Source organism: Frankliniella occidentalis, unplaced genomic scaffold, assembly GCF_000697945.3.
Source record: "Frankliniella occidentalis isolate FOCC.00 unplaced genomic scaffold, Focc_3.1 Scaffold74, whole genome shotgun sequence".
Taxonomy (NCBI): Eukaryota; Metazoa; Arthropoda; class Insecta; order Thysanoptera; family Thripidae; genus Frankliniella; species Frankliniella occidentalis.
This window is the reverse complement of record NW_026267204.1, coordinates 799,419-816,319: the sequence shown is the minus strand read 5'-3', so window position 1 is coordinate 816,319 and position 16,901 is coordinate 799,419. Positions and strand designations below refer to the sequence as shown.

The 16,901-nt window shown below is 38.7% G+C and overlaps 2 protein-coding genes across 11 annotated transcripts in view; one reads left to right on the top strand and one right to left on the bottom strand.

The window, feature by feature from the left end:
- LOC113210130 (uncharacterized) overlaps nt 1-1,763 on the top strand; it is a 10,527-nt gene extending 8,764 nt beyond the window's left edge. Inside the window, exons 1-3 of one of the 2 annotated variants that reach the window (XM_026427967.2) lie at nt 651-819; nt 904-1,187; nt 1,265-1,763. In XM_026427967.2, the coding sequence (XP_026283752.1) occupies nt 745-819; nt 904-1,187; nt 1,265-1,595 (690 nt within the window). In that variant the 5' untranslated portion in view covers nt 651-744 and the 3' untranslated portion in view covers nt 1,596-1,763. Of the gene's footprint in view, nt 1-650; nt 820-903; nt 1,188-1,264 lie in introns of those variants that run through there. The other variant, XM_026427966.2, reaches the window with a different exon arrangement.
- Nucleotides 1,764-1,875: 112 nt separating this feature from the next.
- On the bottom strand, nt 1,876-16,872 carry LOC113210128 (tubulin monoglutamylase TTLL4). 9 transcript variants are annotated; one of them, XM_052268704.1, is made up of 22 exons: nt 16,244-16,429; nt 15,834-15,941; nt 15,570-15,682; nt 14,940-15,008; nt 13,688-14,005; nt 13,346-13,603; nt 13,202-13,250; nt 12,962-13,129; nt 12,775-12,885; nt 12,526-12,694; nt 12,312-12,414; nt 11,981-12,188; nt 11,760-11,886; nt 11,455-11,671; nt 11,226-11,351; nt 11,005-11,139; nt 10,810-10,895; nt 10,574-10,695; nt 10,398-10,471; nt 9,974-10,040; nt 6,605-6,690; nt 5,346-5,493 (listed from the first exon to the last, which is right to left on the bottom strand). In XM_052268704.1, the coding sequence occupies exons 2-21, from the start codon at nt 15,844-15,846 to the stop codon at nt 6,623-6,625; spliced, it is 2,601 nt and encodes an 866-aa protein (XP_052124664.1). In that variant the 5' UTR covers nt 15,847-15,941; nt 16,244-16,429; the 3' UTR covers nt 5,346-5,493; nt 6,605-6,622. The 9 variants fall into 9 exon arrangements, with proteins under 9 accessions (XP_026283747.1, XP_052124660.1, XP_052124661.1 ...); XM_026427962.2 differs by lacking the exons at nt 9,974-10,040; nt 16,244-16,429 and adding an exon at nt 16,722-16,872 and having other exon boundaries at nt 1,876-5,493; nt 15,834-15,944; XM_052268700.1 differs by lacking the exons at nt 9,974-10,040; nt 16,244-16,429 and adding an exon at nt 16,718-16,867 and having other exon boundaries at nt 1,876-5,493.
- Between the last annotated feature and the right edge of the window lie 29 nt (nt 16,873-16,901).

Sequence of the window (16,901 nt, the reverse complement as noted above, 5' to 3'; positions counted from 1 at the left end):
GGCTGGGCACGCCCGCTCGGCACGCGTGTCCGGCGGGCTGGCCTACCTCACCCCTGCGCGCCTGGTGGCGGCGCGGCGGCCGGGCTGGGCATGCTCGCTTGGCTAGAGCACATTTACAACATTATGACACCTTCATTCGCCCTGCGCTGGCTCGGCTTTGCGACCATTCGGACAGGACGCGTCGACGCTGAAAATGCTAGAGTCACATACCTTACTTTCAGGAGAATAAGATCAGACACACAAATAATCTCACTCTCCTAGGAGCAAGACATCTGAATCTCACTCTATTTGAGTCATAATTTGAGGTTCTCATCCAATGAGAGTGAGGTTCCTCACTGCAATTGGGCGAGGTCAGGGAAATCTTACTTCTCCAGAGTGAGAATTCGGTGCGTATGACTCAAATAGGGTGAGCATTATAGTCATCGCTCTGATCAGGCGAGGCAAAATTGCCTCACTCATTTCGAGCACGACACCTCACTTAAAGGTTTTCAGTGGAGGAGCCGAAGGAGCTGCCCCATTGAGATACAAGGGCCGGTGACTCGACACACTATCCCATAACCGCGGGACAGACGGCGCTTAAGAGCCGATTATTTGTTTGGGGTACTTGTTGCAATATCAGAGCGCGGCCGTGCCGGCCCCGCCGACCTGCGACGCCAGGAAAGAGATAAAAGTCGAGTCAACAATTTTCTTAAAAGGGGTTTGGCGATCTGTTGAGCGGTGTAGTTTTCCGTCACGGGTTCAGAGATGCGCACCTGGTTCGCCCTTTTGTTTGTGGCGCTCGCCGTAACGGCGGCGCCGGCCCGCGTCCAAGCCGACGAGGTATGGCCTGGACGATGACCCTCCCGGGCGCGCCCCGTTACCCGAGCCTGCTGCTGAACGGCTAACAACGTTAACCATTTCCAGGGTGACGACACTGACATCAACATCAACGAGATCGTGGACCAGCTGCTGGAGCTCGCGCACACTGAGATCATCAACCTGGGCCTGGATCAGATCGTGCTGCCCGACATCACGGAGAAGTTCAAGAAGAAGGTCGGCCCCATCTCCATCAGCGGCAGATTCGAGGCCCGCGACGGCTGGGCCAAGTCCCTCGCGTCCTTGGACCGCTCCGGCGAGGCCACCCTCGCCGAGGACGGCGACCGCCTCGTCGTGGAGGTGCCCCTCAGCCTCAGCGACCTCCAGATCGGGTAAGTCCAGGTCCTCCGAGGACAAGCGAGGGTGGTTTGGTTTGCGCTCACGCCGCTCTCACGTTCTACCATCGCAGGTACGGGTACAAGGCCAAGCTAGGCAAGCTAGGCCCCGGCGGCAAGCTCACGGCCACCGTCAACTCCAACACGGTCACCCTCCGCGCCAGCCTGCTCATCTCGGACGACGCGTGCAGTCTGGGTGTCGACTCGCTGGTGCTCACCGACCTGGGCAAGATCAACGTGCACGTCACGGGCCTCGGCAAACTCAACTTCCTCTACTCCAAGATTGTCACCTGGGTGACGGCGAAGCTGCACGACAAGATCGAGGGCGCCGTGCAGAAGGGACTCCGGGACGCCATCAACAAGGCAGGGCTCAAGCTCGACTGCAACTCGCTCTTCGGCATGTGATTTCTCTCCACAAGCTATTCCTCTTCCTCTCACATATCTTCATATCGGCCATATTCTCAACCCAAGTTAAAATGTGTGCCAGAATTTGTTTGATCGATTTATTTTCTATTAAATAACACATCTCCTTTGCTGTAAGAATAAGCATTAAATTGTTGTCTTTTTTCAAAACAGATTTATTATTGGAAGTTAACCAAGTACACTCAAACAAAATGATTGCAATAAACAAGAATGGGGAGTTAAAACTTCGCACATTTAGTGGTGTACAAGTTAAAAAAACAGATTATTTTCACTAAAATCAGCTTTATTTGCTATAGAACACAGTGTGGATAAACAATGAGGACAATCACTGGGAACACATACAATTTGGCATTCTAAATCTTGAAATGAGTAAGGAGTCTTGGCACAACAGTTATTGGACACCAAAACTTAATTTTGGAACTTTCAAGAACATGTATATATATGGAATACAGAGGAAGGTAACAACCAGAACCAGGACAACTCAAATTCCTTGTCTAAGAACTTTAACCAAGATACAATATGCAAATAAATAAGTACAAGTTGTAATGGGTTTGCTTGAAATGTTCTTAATCCTTCTGTGTACCTGACAATATGTATATAGTCTGAAAACCGTAGAGATCACAGCAAGTACATCAATATATATCTGTTGGATCGAAGAATAAAGTGTCAGACAAGTTGACATAAATTGAATACATACCTACATGAGCAAAGATAATGTTATCACTGCAGTTATGAACTAAAACTGCACATGAAGAAAATGGGAAAACTTTGCCACACAACATACCGGTACAGCAGGTCACACATCTTAAAATGTTAAGGATTTAAAAATGTTCCATGCATTCTACAAAATTTAACAAATTTACTACACACTAGTTTTCTCAATCCTGTTGGTAGCAGATGAACAAGAATATAAAAAACTTAAATGTCAACTTGCAAAATTACATATCAGTTGACACAGGTTTTGATATCACAACAGGGAAAGCATTCATCCAAAGAAAACTATCAAAACTAAGGCAATTATGATGCACACAACTAGTTGTCTAGGCTTGAAATCTCCCAACATCACAGTTTAACTTACTGAGCTCAGTCTCAATGCTGACAAAAGAAAGTTTTGCAAAAGAATGAATGCAGTAAAAATTTTTATGTTCATGTCAGCACCTATTGCAGTCAGTACTTGATTCAATCAACTATATGTATATGACTTAAGCCAATACAAAAACTGACAAATTTACTTTATCAAGACAGACTAATACAACAGTTATGGAGAGCATTTAATCTTAGCACTGAAAATCACACTTGATTTTTTCAAAAAAAAAAAAAATAAAAAAATGACTATGCATTAGACAAAATGTCCACATGGCAAGTACAGCCTTTTAGATTAGATAATCAGCCAATAATTCCTCAGCACTAGAGGGTAGAAATGGTACTTACACAGCTTTGTTCAGAATCAACAACTGATTAAAAGAGGGGGGAAAGGCTAATCTAGTTAGGATTAAGTTCAATGAGGAAAAACAACAATACTCTTTTTCAGGGTTTTCAACCAATGGTGCTCATTCACATATTTAAGCTATTTCCATGAGAATGTGAAGAGCCAAGTCCTACAAAGCTTTACCAGTGAAATAATCCTTTATAGATTTAGGATTACAGGAAATGACCCCCCAAAAAGACAGGAGTTTCCACTGAGATATTGATGAAGTCTCTTCAATCAATCCAAACCATCAAAAATCAGCAATGATTATAAAAAAGATATGATCTAATGACAATGAAAATATAACATGATCAAGTCAAATTAGGCCAGCATCAGAGCACTTAGGCACACCCACTTTTGAGGTGTGCACAACAGCAAACACAATAGCTTTCATACGAATAAAAATAATTGGCAATCACAGTAAGAAAGGGAAAGCCATCATTAACATTTACTTCAAATTTTAAGGGATACGGGAAAACATTGAGTGTAAAGAAATCCAAATATAAGCATATGCTGGCTTTGGTTTTACACCAAGAAATCAACGGAATCACTGATTTTAGATTACATACCATTAGTTGGTCCCATAAAAATCAAATTGGAACGGCTGCTTGAGAAGTTCAGGGATAAAAGTCCACTAAGAACTATTCTTTTTTCCTCCCATGTTTAGTTAGTTTTGGCAACAGAAGGAGCAGATAAAACAAACATGTTGATTCTAACTTTGATTAAGAATTATCAGATGAAAAAATGAAAGAATTACAAGAAATTTTGTTTCGTGCACAATTAATGAGGTCATGAATATTGAGAATAAGTCCAGATAGCTGACCAGTGCATGTTGTGCAAATACAATGTGTTTTTGTGGTTAAAAAATGCACCATGAATGCTCAGGATATGACCTCCTTTGATACAGTTTGCTGCCTCGGAGGAAAATCAAACATTAAAAGGGTATAGTTCATATTACCTGTACATTGAAAGAGGAATCACAAGGATATTTTTTTTCTTCACTGCTGAGAAGGCTAGGGTATGTTTTTATGAAATAAGAACTAAAGTTGTTAATAAGCAGCTAAAATATTGTTGATAAATTACAAAAAAAAAAATATCTTGTTGAAGTTGTAAAAAAAATTTATGATGCTTTCAACTAATTTTAAAATGTTTTGAGGATTAATTCATAAAATATTGGTGGGTAAAATTTTTGAGAGCTTTCAGTTAAGTGACATTGCAATTCTTTCAGCGGAATGACCTTCAAAAGGTTTTAAACATGGGCTTAACACTTAAAATCAAGACAGGAAGAGCTTACTGACTCCTTTTTGAGTCATGTTTCTTAAACCTCTCCAGTAAACATATGTCTATAGAAACAGGAGCTTGCAGATGATTCATTTTAAACTACAACACAGCTAACAAAATACACTAGATTTCACATTCTTGTTCATGGTTTTTATGTTTGTTTCATCCTTCATTTTCTTACTATCAGACCTTGATGAAGTTTTGTTTAAACAAAGCTGCGCATTTTCTTTAGAATTTCTCTTTTCATTAGATTGAAGTTCTAGACTTCTTAATCTATTTTTGTTTGTTTGTACATGCTGCTTGCTACTTCCTATTCCTTCTGTTGTCGATTCTCTTTTCAGAGGTAAAAGAACTTCCCACCATCGAGAACTATTTTCTGGGGAAGGGAAAATTTCAAGGAGCTCTTTTCCTCTTTTTGTTTTACATGGACTGATCAGACCCAGACAATCATTCCTAGAGGTAGATAACTGTCTAGATAATATTGGAGTAGCAGACGCACTTTTGCACTTAACAGCCCTTTGCTTTTCTTTACCAGAGTAATCATAAGCCTTCATTTTATTGGAGGAGCTTTGAGGATTTGAAAAAGAGCACAAAGAATTTTTGCCTGCTTCATGGTTCAACTTACTGTCCCTTATGTCCGATTTTAAACTAATATAAGCAGATTTTTTATCATATGATGGTATGTGGACAGATGTTTCAACACAAGAAGACTTTAAGTGAGAACTTTCAGCTATCATTTCTGGGGTTTTTGATGCACTTTTTGGTATTTTTAGACTTGTAAGGGCATTTATCACAGTGGCACAGGCAGAGCGTCTAGAGGAGACGGGTGCACTGGACAGATACTGTCAGCTGCCTGCAGCTGGTGCAGCTACAGAGACAAGAGATTCCTTAAGAACAGGCTCTGAAATGGAGGAGTGTGACTTAGAGCTAGAATCACCGCAGCTCAACCGTGACAGGTAGGACAAAGGACGGTTCTTTTGAGTCAGTAATTTGTGAGAGCGTAATCTCGCTGCTGAGAGCTTGATACGTGCAGAGCTCCATAGGTATAAACTTGAGTTTCGTGGACTCTGAGGAAGAGTTGGGCTTCCCTCTTTCGAGCTCATGAAACGCTTCTTGGCAGTCCTTGTGAGTCTGCAAAGAAAACACACTTATGTAAGGATTGTTTTTTCTTTAAAATCTGCTGTCAACATAAGAACTGGAGTATTAGAGCAAGCAAACACACTCATAGCTTATAACACAGTCAGTATTGTTCCAAGTTACATATGCGCTAGCAACTATCTAATAGTCCAGGAATATAGTTTGACAAACAGTGGAGTATTGATAAACAGGAGCTAATGTTATTGTTGGAAAAAGTCTAAAACTGAGCCTTACATAACAGTTGAAAAAATTAATCTCCAAACCTTTTTAAAAATTCTACTTTGACAATTACGTCTCAATATTATTTCTGACAATTGTAAACCCTTTCTTTTGACACACTTAGAAAAAAACACAGTACTTTAAAACATTTTTTATTTAAAGAAAAATGTAGCTTAATAATTCAGTAAAAGCCGCTTATAACGTCACCCGTACGTGCGCCAAAATCTCAACGTTATATGCGGGAAACGCTAAATCCGGTTGAATACTCTAACGCGGAAACCAACATTAAGCGATCGGAGCCAACGTTACAAGCGGAATAACGTTATATACGGGAGACGTTTTAAGCGGCTTTCACTGTATCTAACTGTGATGTAAGGTCTCAGCTGACACAGAGGTCTTGTTTGAATAAAACTGATACAAACTAAACAGGAGTAAATGTTTGATTAGATACACAAAAACAAAATTAGTTCTTTTTTCAAAACAGATGAAAACCTCAAGATAGTTCAAACAAAAGAATGAAACCAGTGCACTTTGCAAGCCAACCAATGCCTAATGTCAAGCAAGTTAGTATGAAGCATACTTTATAACAAATGCAGTGAAAATACTAAAATACTGTAGAAAAAGCTTCAAAATGTGCCATGGAAAGCTTTGCAAAACATGACTTGTGAAAACTACTTAAACCAACCAAACTGACACAGAAAAGTAAAAATGAAAATTAATACGAATAGTAAATGTTGTCGAATTTTTTAGCACAATGTGGAAGACAGTGTCCCCAACCACAAACCACCAAGTCCAGCAGAAAATTAATTTTCTAAGTAAACTTTAAAAAAAAGGAAGAAAAGAGCGAGCATTGGATGAAGGAAGCCTTATTGTACAAGATTCTTACGTATCAACTGATGAGTTGCTACTCGAGATGCCCGCTTCCACTGGGGCTCTCATCCCGGCTTCCATATTCAGGGGGTTCGTACAGCACTGTAAACATGCGATGGTCGCATAAATTACCAAATACAAATAACAAACCACCAGCTACAATACTATTAAGTTAAAATAGCAACTGGGCTGGTAGATAACAGATACAATATCCCACATTATTTATTAGAAGTATTTGCTAATCTGTTCAGTTTCCAACAAACAGAACAAAAATGGTATTTTAAAAAAATATCTTTGATAAATTCAGATAAAATTTAACGTTAGTTTTACCAGTCTTGCCTATCGCCCGAGTTACAATTTTAAGCTTAAACAGTGACAAGGAGATATTAAGACTAAAACCAGTATTGACATGATGCACACACATGCTTCAATGTCAGCATGATCGACACAATCAAAAATAAACATATCTACAAGTGACACACATGCAATACAATGCACATGGAAATACCAGGTGTACTGTCCTAATAACATATGTAGACCACAATGAAAAAGGCACAACAATTTCCACATGATTGCAACTTGATTTAACTTGGTTCAAAGTTAGACTTTGTATGGGACTTCAAACACAAAATAGGGAAGACAAAAAATACAGGAAGGTCTAGGCAGACAAGGGACAGCTTTGATTCATTGATAGGAACCACTTAAGGTAGCAACATGAGTCAAACTGGTGCTGGATTATGACAACACAGGACACATCCTACTGAAAACTAACACATATTTTTAGGGATCCACTTACATGCTTGCACTGATATCAGACACAGAGACTACAACACACTTTCAAGAACTAAAACACTTCCAATAAGACTCCTATTTAGATTTCACAACAGATGATGTAAACTGAGGGTGCTTTGTTCACAGTTACATTTAGAATTCACAAAAAGTGAACAGGAGATCAACTGCATGATAAATTACAATTACACATTTCAGAGAGCACATCTAAACTGAATGACTCACTAAAGTCTAAACTATTTCATGCCTATTACATAGTTTAGTCTTATTTATATATATATCAAGTCTTACAGTCTGTTCTAGAAGCATATTATAAGTGGTCTTAACTGAACACACTTCCATACAACCAAATTAACTAGCCTAATGAAGGATTACCTAATTACATTTTCTAGTCAGATAAAACGTATCCTACAGACCTGTAGAAGATGTTATAAACAGTGACATGGTTGAATTCTCTATAGTTAGACTACACTTTTCATAATGGTGGTAAAGAATACCCTTGATACGCTTCAATATTTTGACTAACTACCAATTTAAATACTTATATTATCGGCACTGACTCATCAAAAACTCAGTATAAAATTGGGTAATATTGGAAAATACTGCAATAGAATATCTCCCATTGAGGGTAATTACCAAGCCATTGAAATACAAAGGGGCAAAGGGGCAACTAACAGAACTGTTTGTAAAAAAAAAACTTGTGGAAGCTTCCTAAAGAAACATTAAAAGATGTGAGATTTACTGAGTACATAATACTTATTGTAAACGATACTAAACTAAATGAGAATCTACTCCACAAAATACACAAGAAAAAAATCATACATAATAAGATTGCATATCGCCTACTTTGTAAACATAAAAGGCTACATTTAAACAAACGGTTGTCAACAAGAAAAACTTAAACCAACACTCGTCAGAAAAGTAAATTTTAAAATAATTAAAGTTTGCTGTTTTTAGGCTCATGCCATGCTATCTTCCACTGAAGTGAGAATCCAGTAAAGCAATTATGAGTTGACATGATAAAAAAGACTATACCTTCCACTTTGGACCTGGAGTGTAAGCAATACCATGTTGACACCATAGACACAGCTTATATCACGTCATAGTCTAGGCTACATAAAAACTGATTAATTAAATGAGCTTACTACACACATACACAGACAGACGACACAAAAACACATACGGAGGGACGTACAAATAGACATATATATGCAGTTCACTGAATATAGGTATGTGACAGTACAGGGTGACAGCTACCTAATTTTCCATTTACAAATTCATAAATAGGGAGTCAATCTGAATTTTGGATATACAGACAGATATGGTGATTGTTAATATCACATTATTGTGGTGCTTTTGGTATAATACTGACCCCAATATCCTACAACAACTCTTTTGAACGGGCCTACAGACCAGGATATCTGACTTGTTTCAATTCACAATTTGTCTGTTGACACATTTAGAAGAAGAGAAAGAAATTGAAATATATGGTGAAGTTTCTGATGGTTAACGGATTAGCATCCAAGTAGAGTATGAGGGGGCTAAACACATCAGATAGAATTTGTATTATACGTGATTGTCACAATTGCTCCTGATCTAAGGCCTTTTTGAACTATATAAAGATACTACAAACTAGGTTCAAACACATTTAGGAACTCTGGTACGTCATCCCTAAAACAACAAGGAATAGCCAATTTGTGACTTACTGTGTTCTGCCCTTTTGTACTGGCAGTATACTTTCCTGAAAAGCCTGCACACCTTGTCCTTCAGGTGCACAGAAATACAGGTCCGTCAATAGCAAAACTGAACAAGACTAGAGAATTTCTAATGAGATGGTCAAACTGAGTTCTACAGCCAGACACTGAGCCAAACCAGAGGTGCTCGTTTAAAATACTCCACCTCAACAAGTCCCTAGCTGATGAGGTGACAACATTGTTCATATGGTTGTTATTACATAATACTGCTAACTAAACAAGACCCACTCTGTGCCCTCAAGTGAAGAACAAGCCCACAACAATTTAATAGCTTTCCCTCTAATAAAAATGATTTTAAGATTATAGATAGTATAAATATGAAAATTGAATTGTGTGCCTAGCACCATATGCCAAAACAAACAAACAAAAAAACTAGCAGGTTTCCAACATTAATGAGGTATAAGACAGAGAAACAAAATCAAATTCTTTTTCGGAGTCGGTAAAATCCAGAGGAGTAGTATAGTTAGTTTTTTCCAAAGAGAGGTGTTTCAAAGTTTACAAATTTGAAAAATAATTGATGAACAAGACACAGAACACGTGCACACACACATACAGAGAAACCTGGATAGTTATCACTTGAGACTAAAGTCCATAACCAGTGACAAACTTGACATGGGCCCTCCTCTGAAAAGTTACTTTATAAGAAGGCATTCTTACTATCCAGGTTTCAGTGTAACACACTCACACACACATCCCCTTCAGAAAAATAAAGATAGATAAAAATAAAACAAACATTAAAAAACACAAAACAAAACACTATGACATTGAGCAGAAAAGGTGTAACACATCCTTTACACTGGGAGACTGCATTCCAGATAACAGAAACAATGTCAACAACTCACAGGATGACGCACAGTCATTCTCCAGGTCAGGGTCAAAAAACCCATCCAACTCATGATCAAATCCTTCCTAAAAGTATAATGAATTATATAACCACTGATATGTCAACAGAGATATAGACAAAATTAACCATAAATGTGCACATAACAAAATCAGTTTCAAATGTGTCAGTACAGAAATTCAGTAGCACTACAGAAAGAACTTCTCAAATATTAAGTAATTTTTTTTTAAATCCCTCTAAAACCGCTGATTATGTACGATATATCACCTCGACAACCAATGCAGACAAGAGGTGCGAGAAGATAGTAAGAAGTCAATTTCTCAGCAATTCAAGAAAAGAAAAGAATGACGAATCGTTCGACGAAGACAAGGAAAAGATACAACCGAAATTCTACAAAAATTTTATGGCATGTAGAAAAAACTAACCTTTGCTTTGGTGCTGGGTGCAGGGATTTGTAGATGAAGTTTCTGCTCACATAACTCCTGCAGTCTTTGAATACCTGAAAAAATAAATAAAAAGTTAAGATTCTTTCTTCAGGAAAAAACTCTTCTTTGATATGCACGTTTGTGTAGCAATTCAATGACTACAGAGAATTTCTCACCATCTCGTCTGTTGGTATGATACTTTGTTTCCCAGGCATCAAACAGCATGTTGTAATAACGAGGTGCCTCAAAGAATTGATGATAAGTATGAGAACTTGTGGTTGGGAATATCTTTTGGAATCTATAAGAAGCAAGCAATTATTTTCCTACATCCCTTGAAATACAAGTCAACTTAACAACAGATTTAAAAGCGCTCAGGTTGACTAATAAAATAAGCATGGAAACTTTGACACACCTGCCACATTGAGTAAGTTCATCCTCGTACTGAATGAGGTGTCTTACATCATCTGCAGTAAGATCATTGAGAATAGTAGGGAGGTACTGAAATAAAAAAGGACAACAAGTAGGTAACATTAAAAATGTTTCATATTAAAATAGAAGGGGAAAAAAAAGGGGGGGGGGTAATTCCAGTAAAACCATTAGTACTTACCTCTTCTCTGCAATTAGCTGACTGGTGGAGAATGTGCTTATTCCTCTCCTCAGCCGAAAGGACAACAGTGTAAAGCCTCTTGTCTAAACACAGTGAGGGTAGATCAGGCCTGTTGTACTGCTGACTAAGCTCTTCCTGATAGACAACAAACATGAATTAAGTCTCTGAACAGACAGAACAATACTAGCAAATGGTATACAGATCCTAGACTTGTAACTCACCTGCTGAGATGGAGATAATTTGCAAGGGATTTGGTGTCCAGCCATGTTCATTAAGTCTCTTACCATAGGTCCTTTGACAGCTAGGTCTAAGGGAGATGAAGAGTGAAGGGAAGGAGATATATTTACCTAAAGAAAAACTTTCTGTTAGTTTAGTGGAGAGGAAGAAGCAGTAAAATCTTGCTTTGACAGCAAGTGCACGACAAAGACAAACACATATGGAAGGCAGTACCTCAAGAAGCCATGGTTTGAGATCCTGGTCAAGAAGAACATCCAAACCAAAAATTTCATAGCAACAGTAGCGAGAGTTAACATGAGCTCGAGTCAACTGATTTATGCTGGATTCCCCACTGATCACAGTTTTAACAGCTAGATCAACCAAGCGCTGCCACAAGGAGTCAACATCAATGTTGAACTTTCCCAGATATTTCCACAGAGACTTAATGGTCCTTTAAAAATGAGAAAACAAATTAGAAGAAACATTACTTTGCTGTGAAAGAGTTTTCCACTCCAGGCCAGGATCTGTAACGCTCATACCATTTATGACCCTTGCAAGCAGATTCATCTTCATTGTGAGTGTAGTGACTGCTAAGTTTGTTGATGCTGTAGTTGGTCAAGTGCATGTAGCGATCTGCTAGAGAGGCTGGATCCTCAGAGTATTTTACTAAAGTAACAAATCAAAACATAATAACAATTTAATGGTAAATTTATCTCAAGGTAAAGTAATCAAGTTCAAACAAGCAAAAATTCAGCCTTACCAGATGCAAAGCGCACAAGGCCATCATCATAGAGATATATCCTTAAAGGATGCATACTTGTGACTAAAATATAGAGACGCAAATCAAATTTGCAGCCATTGATTAAATATGGTCTATCCACATACTTCTGAACTACTAGGGGTCGCTTCTTAGGGATTTGTCCCCATCTATGAATCACCTTAATACCCGTCCCACGAGCTGATGCTGGCTGTAATGAAGAGAAAAATATTAAGAATATTCAAGAAAAAAACTAAAATAACATTCGCATTTAAGTCTGACTAAAAAAAAATTGCAAACAAAAAAGGAAAAGAAAAAGAAAACTCATACTTACTGGTTTTATGATCCAAGCTTCTTTGCCATTACTGCGCTCCCATGCAGCCCGCAACATTTTACTGTCCTGAGGTAAGACATAAGTTCTGGGAATGAAACCAAACCTGCAAAGGACGAGTAATAATTTAACAAGATTCGAGAATCAAGAAGAATTTTATAAATAGAATAATTCATCATTAATGGCAAAGTCATGGTAGTAGTGATTGGAATCTTACTCTTTCTTTCCAAATTTGGCCATCAACTTGAAAAGATTTCTCCACAGCCTGTCTTTACGGCCAATTTGAAATGTACCAGGAAAATGATTGATTTTCTGGTATTCCTTCAGCACTTTAAAATTTATAGATTTCATATGTTTCCCCCATGTACCAGTCCATTCATTTGATTCTGGAAGACACACTGGATATTAAGGTCATGTACAACAAAAGGCAATACAATACCTAGGTTTAAACAATAAAATCTCTTACTTCTTATAAGTCGAAAGCCGGAGTTGAGAACAGTGCGTCTCACAACAAGGGGGGTAATTGTGCTGAGGTTCCACTTAAGATTCCGTTGGATGGTCGGTGGAAGTGCTGGTCCTAGAAATGGTCCACCAGGTTATTAAATGGCAATCAGTACGTTTTCAATTCATCATATTTCAATTCCTACACAAACCTTTCTGGTCATGCAGAGAAAACCTGATATAAGGAGGCACATTAGGGAATAAACTGGGTCTTAAGCCATCTAGAGAATGTGGTCCTGGGTATTCCCTAATTTTTTTAGTTTTAACATCCGACTTGGTTGGAGCAGCAACTTCTTTTGCATCCTTCTCTGCTTTACCATCTAGAATAAGACAATTTTTATTTACTTTTAAAATTTGACAATTATGAAGAGTCAAACATTATCAATGCTAACCTTTTTCTATTGAGTTAGGAGATTTGTTTGAATCAAACTGAAGACCCGCCTAAAAATGTGATGAATTAGTTATAATTTTTCAACAGAATTACATTTTGTTAAATTGATGAAAATTTGAAACTAAATTTTTTTAAGCAAACTCACTTTACTGTCTTTACCATTCTCTGACAGTTCAGATGGTACTTGTTGAGACTTGGGTGAAGAATTAACAAAGTCTCTAGCTCTTTTGACTTCTTTTTTTATGCTATGATGATTGTGACGAGGGTCTGGAGGACTGGTGGTAGCACTACTCAGCTCCGAGTCACTTCGTTCCCGAGCACGCTTGTTGTCAGACAACCCACGAAGATGTTCTAACCCATGCAATTTGCTACGAAGTGTTTCTATCTCTTGTAGGTATCTTTCCTAGATTTAAAAATTGAAATGTAGTATAAAAATTCTGTGAAGACCTGGCTCTGTAAGAGAAAGTGACACTCAAATGAAAGTTACCTCTGGATGAGGATTCGCCTCAGTAGTTTGATGAACAAGGCGGTGGTAACCAGAAAATCCATTTCCATTCTTATGACCCTGTCCAATTTTTGGAGAGACAGAGGAAAAGTTTCCATTTTCTAAATGACCATTAGTGCAACTGTCAATAAAATTACTTTCATGTGACCATTTGGACGTATATTGGGCTTTAAGCCTAGGTTTTCCAGCAGTCTTATAAGCTTGAGCATTCCAGTCTCGGGGTAAGCTGCCATTTAGATATTGTAAGTCTGTGGCATTTACACTTTGAAAAGGCTTTCTACCTGGTGATGGAAAGCGAACCTGTAAGAGAAAATTAAATTTCAGTATTCATTGAAAAACACCTAGAAGACCATGTGGTTACTTTGAGTTGTATTATGCTGTAATAATATGAACCATGAACTACAGGATGCTAAAAAGATTGTAACATAAGCACCATGAGAATTATATTTTTATCAGACAGTAACATTGACATTTTCAATGTCCACAGGATGAATGAAAACTCTTCTTTCACCAAATAAACTTGCAAGGTACGCAATAATTAACTAAAGAAATATTGCCAAGTATGAAAGCAGTTAACATAGAGCTCCATTCGGCTGCTGTCCTGTTCCTACTCCAAAACAGAAACACAAACAACCGAAAATTTTACAGCAAGCCAGTCAAGCACTCAATGATCACCAAAGGTAACTAGACAAGAGAAATGAGTAAACTCCGCACAGGGAGGTCTAAAACACTTATCTACAAACGCAAAACAATGACACAAACATATAAAGCCTTATTTACTTGGAAATTGATGTGATAACAGATCATAAGACACACCTTTTCAACAGAATTAAGTCACATTACAATTGAATAGTTGATATCATATTTTTATTTACAGCGGAAGTTCAAAAAAGCGATGTAAGCAAAATGGTATGCAACAAGAGAACTAGCAAAACAACTTTCAAGCTTTAAAGTTAGAAAATTAATAATTTGATTTGTTGGGAGTGATACTTGATATTTTATTTTTTATCATGAATGTTAGTTAAACACAGATAAGCTTTACTTTCTCTCCTTGAATACAAATAGAATACACTAATGTACTGTTGCGGTTTGGCATATTTTCATGTATCTAGGTAAAAGCAGAGCTCTTACAGAAATTAAGCAGAATAATATCCATACTTTCCAAAACAAAGGCTACAGCAGTAAGTGGTTAAATTCCACAATCTACTTCCCACTAAATGTTACACTGGAATACCTTATGTAAAGAGGTTTCGCCCTCCTGTAGTTGATAAACATCCCTGGCCTTCACTATTTGTGGACGTAGCTGTGGAAGTACCATAAGTACACATACAAGTTTTTCAAATTTCTTAAGAACTATAGAAAGATCAATTATAATTGAATGATTGGAATTTATAGTTTAATAGGCCCATTTGGTGAGGATCCCACATGCTTCGTGGCTAATGTTTGCACAAAGGCGTTTTCAAAGACTAGTCGATGTGAGAGGAGGACGCATAAAATAACATATGTGAAATACTTCATTTTATAAATAGATCGATGTGATGGTAGAAGGGACAGTAGACATCTTCAACATTGGAATGTGAGCACATTCTAAACCTCACAACAATATTGATATTAGTGGAACATTAAAGCAGCAGTCTTTTTTGTAGCCTGTCTCTAAAACATTATTTTGGGCCTTGCAACTTAGAAGTGAATAATACATTTTACCAGGTTTCAGGCCAGTGATGAACGCAGTGTAAAAACTTTGCACAATAAAAAATATGTTTGATGTTTTGGTTAAAGACAGAGAGAAATGGTACCTAAACTTTCCGAGATGTTCTACAGAACTTAATTAATAAGAAGTCTTAGACTATACGAGAAAACTTACCCTTGATAAAGGACGTTGAATTTCAGCACAGTAACTTTGTTCATAGTGAGCATTAGTGACGCTTACAGCATCAATACCCTCACTTTTACACCGCCGTCGCCCACCATGTGAACCTAAAAGAATTAATATTATTATTTATTTTTTATGTTCAAAGGTAGGTGAAATGATATACCAGACCTGGACAAAAGAAGATAGACAAGCTTGAGGTAGGTATACATCAATGGGACCTACTTGTAAACAAGAACTCTTTGAGCATTTTTTTACCTGGATAGTTCATTTTGGATTTGAGGATGAATTAGCACCCCAACAGCATCGTCTTCGGCAGCAGGAAGTACGTTAAACACCGCAACCTCATGGACAGGGTACGTGCAGCTGCTGAGGAAACAAAGGGTTAGACACGAGTCGACGAACATGTCCCCCCCTGACAAGGAAAGCGAAACCCCTCAGCTCAAACCGAATCAAAAAAGTCCCCACACTGGAAGGACGGGTCATACTCTGAGTGTTTGTATTCACTCGACCAAATAGACCCTGTATTGCCGAAAATACGCATCGCTTTTTTCCACGTTGTCATTTAAGATATGAGACGCGAAACCACAGAAAAAGCACAGGCCTGATAACCTACAAGTGAGGTTATACGTGGGGGACTCAGGGGCACAGGAGCAGACATTAATCACCTAATTTGCAAAGAGTTGGTGGCAATCGGGTTCAGGCTTGCATACTGCAGGGGTGGTTTGCGCCGAGGGCTCTTCCGACCTCAGGGGTTGGACGGAGGGGTCACTTCTTCAGTACGTAACTCGGGGCAACTAACGTGCATGTTGTGCACGGGAGGGCATTTATTACGCGGGAAGTGGGAGGGGGAGGGGGAAGGGGGAAGGAGGGGAAGGTACAGGAGACAGAGCTGTCTAGGGTACCTTCCTCGTTAGGAATAGTTATCAACCGCACAATGACGTGTTTCGTTTCCTAGACTGTAGTATGAGTGAAATAATAACTAGCGTTTAAATACAAACACCGCTTCATTGCGTGGGCAACAAGGAGTGGAATGATACGGATTCCCCCGTAAGGAGGGGGAAAGACTTCTAGAGGGAGGAACACAAGAGGGAAGTTTGGCTGGCGCCCCACCCACCCCCGCCACAGGACATACTCATCACCTACGGAATGCCCTGCGTACACGGCTGAAGATGCGATGACGTGCGGTATCAATGACACTGAGCGGTAGATCTGAATCAGACCAACGGAACCGAATATTGCGCGCACCCTCCTGCCCTCCTCCGCGGCCCTCTGCAAGGGGAGGGTGGTGGTGGTGGCGGGAGGACGAACCCTTACGAGTGCACG

Excerpts from the sequence above, each read along its gene's own strand:
- LOC113210128 (XM_026427962.2), bottom strand. Across the intron at positions 15,009-15,569 it reads TTCAACGTCCTTTATCAAGG|CTACGTCCACAAATAGTGAA; the intron begins GTAAGTTTTCTC and ends GTACTTCCACAG. Across the intron at positions 5,494-6,604 it reads AGCAACTCATCAGTTGATAC|ACTCACAAGGACTGCCAAGA; the intron begins GTAAGAATCTTG and ends TTTTCTTTGCAG.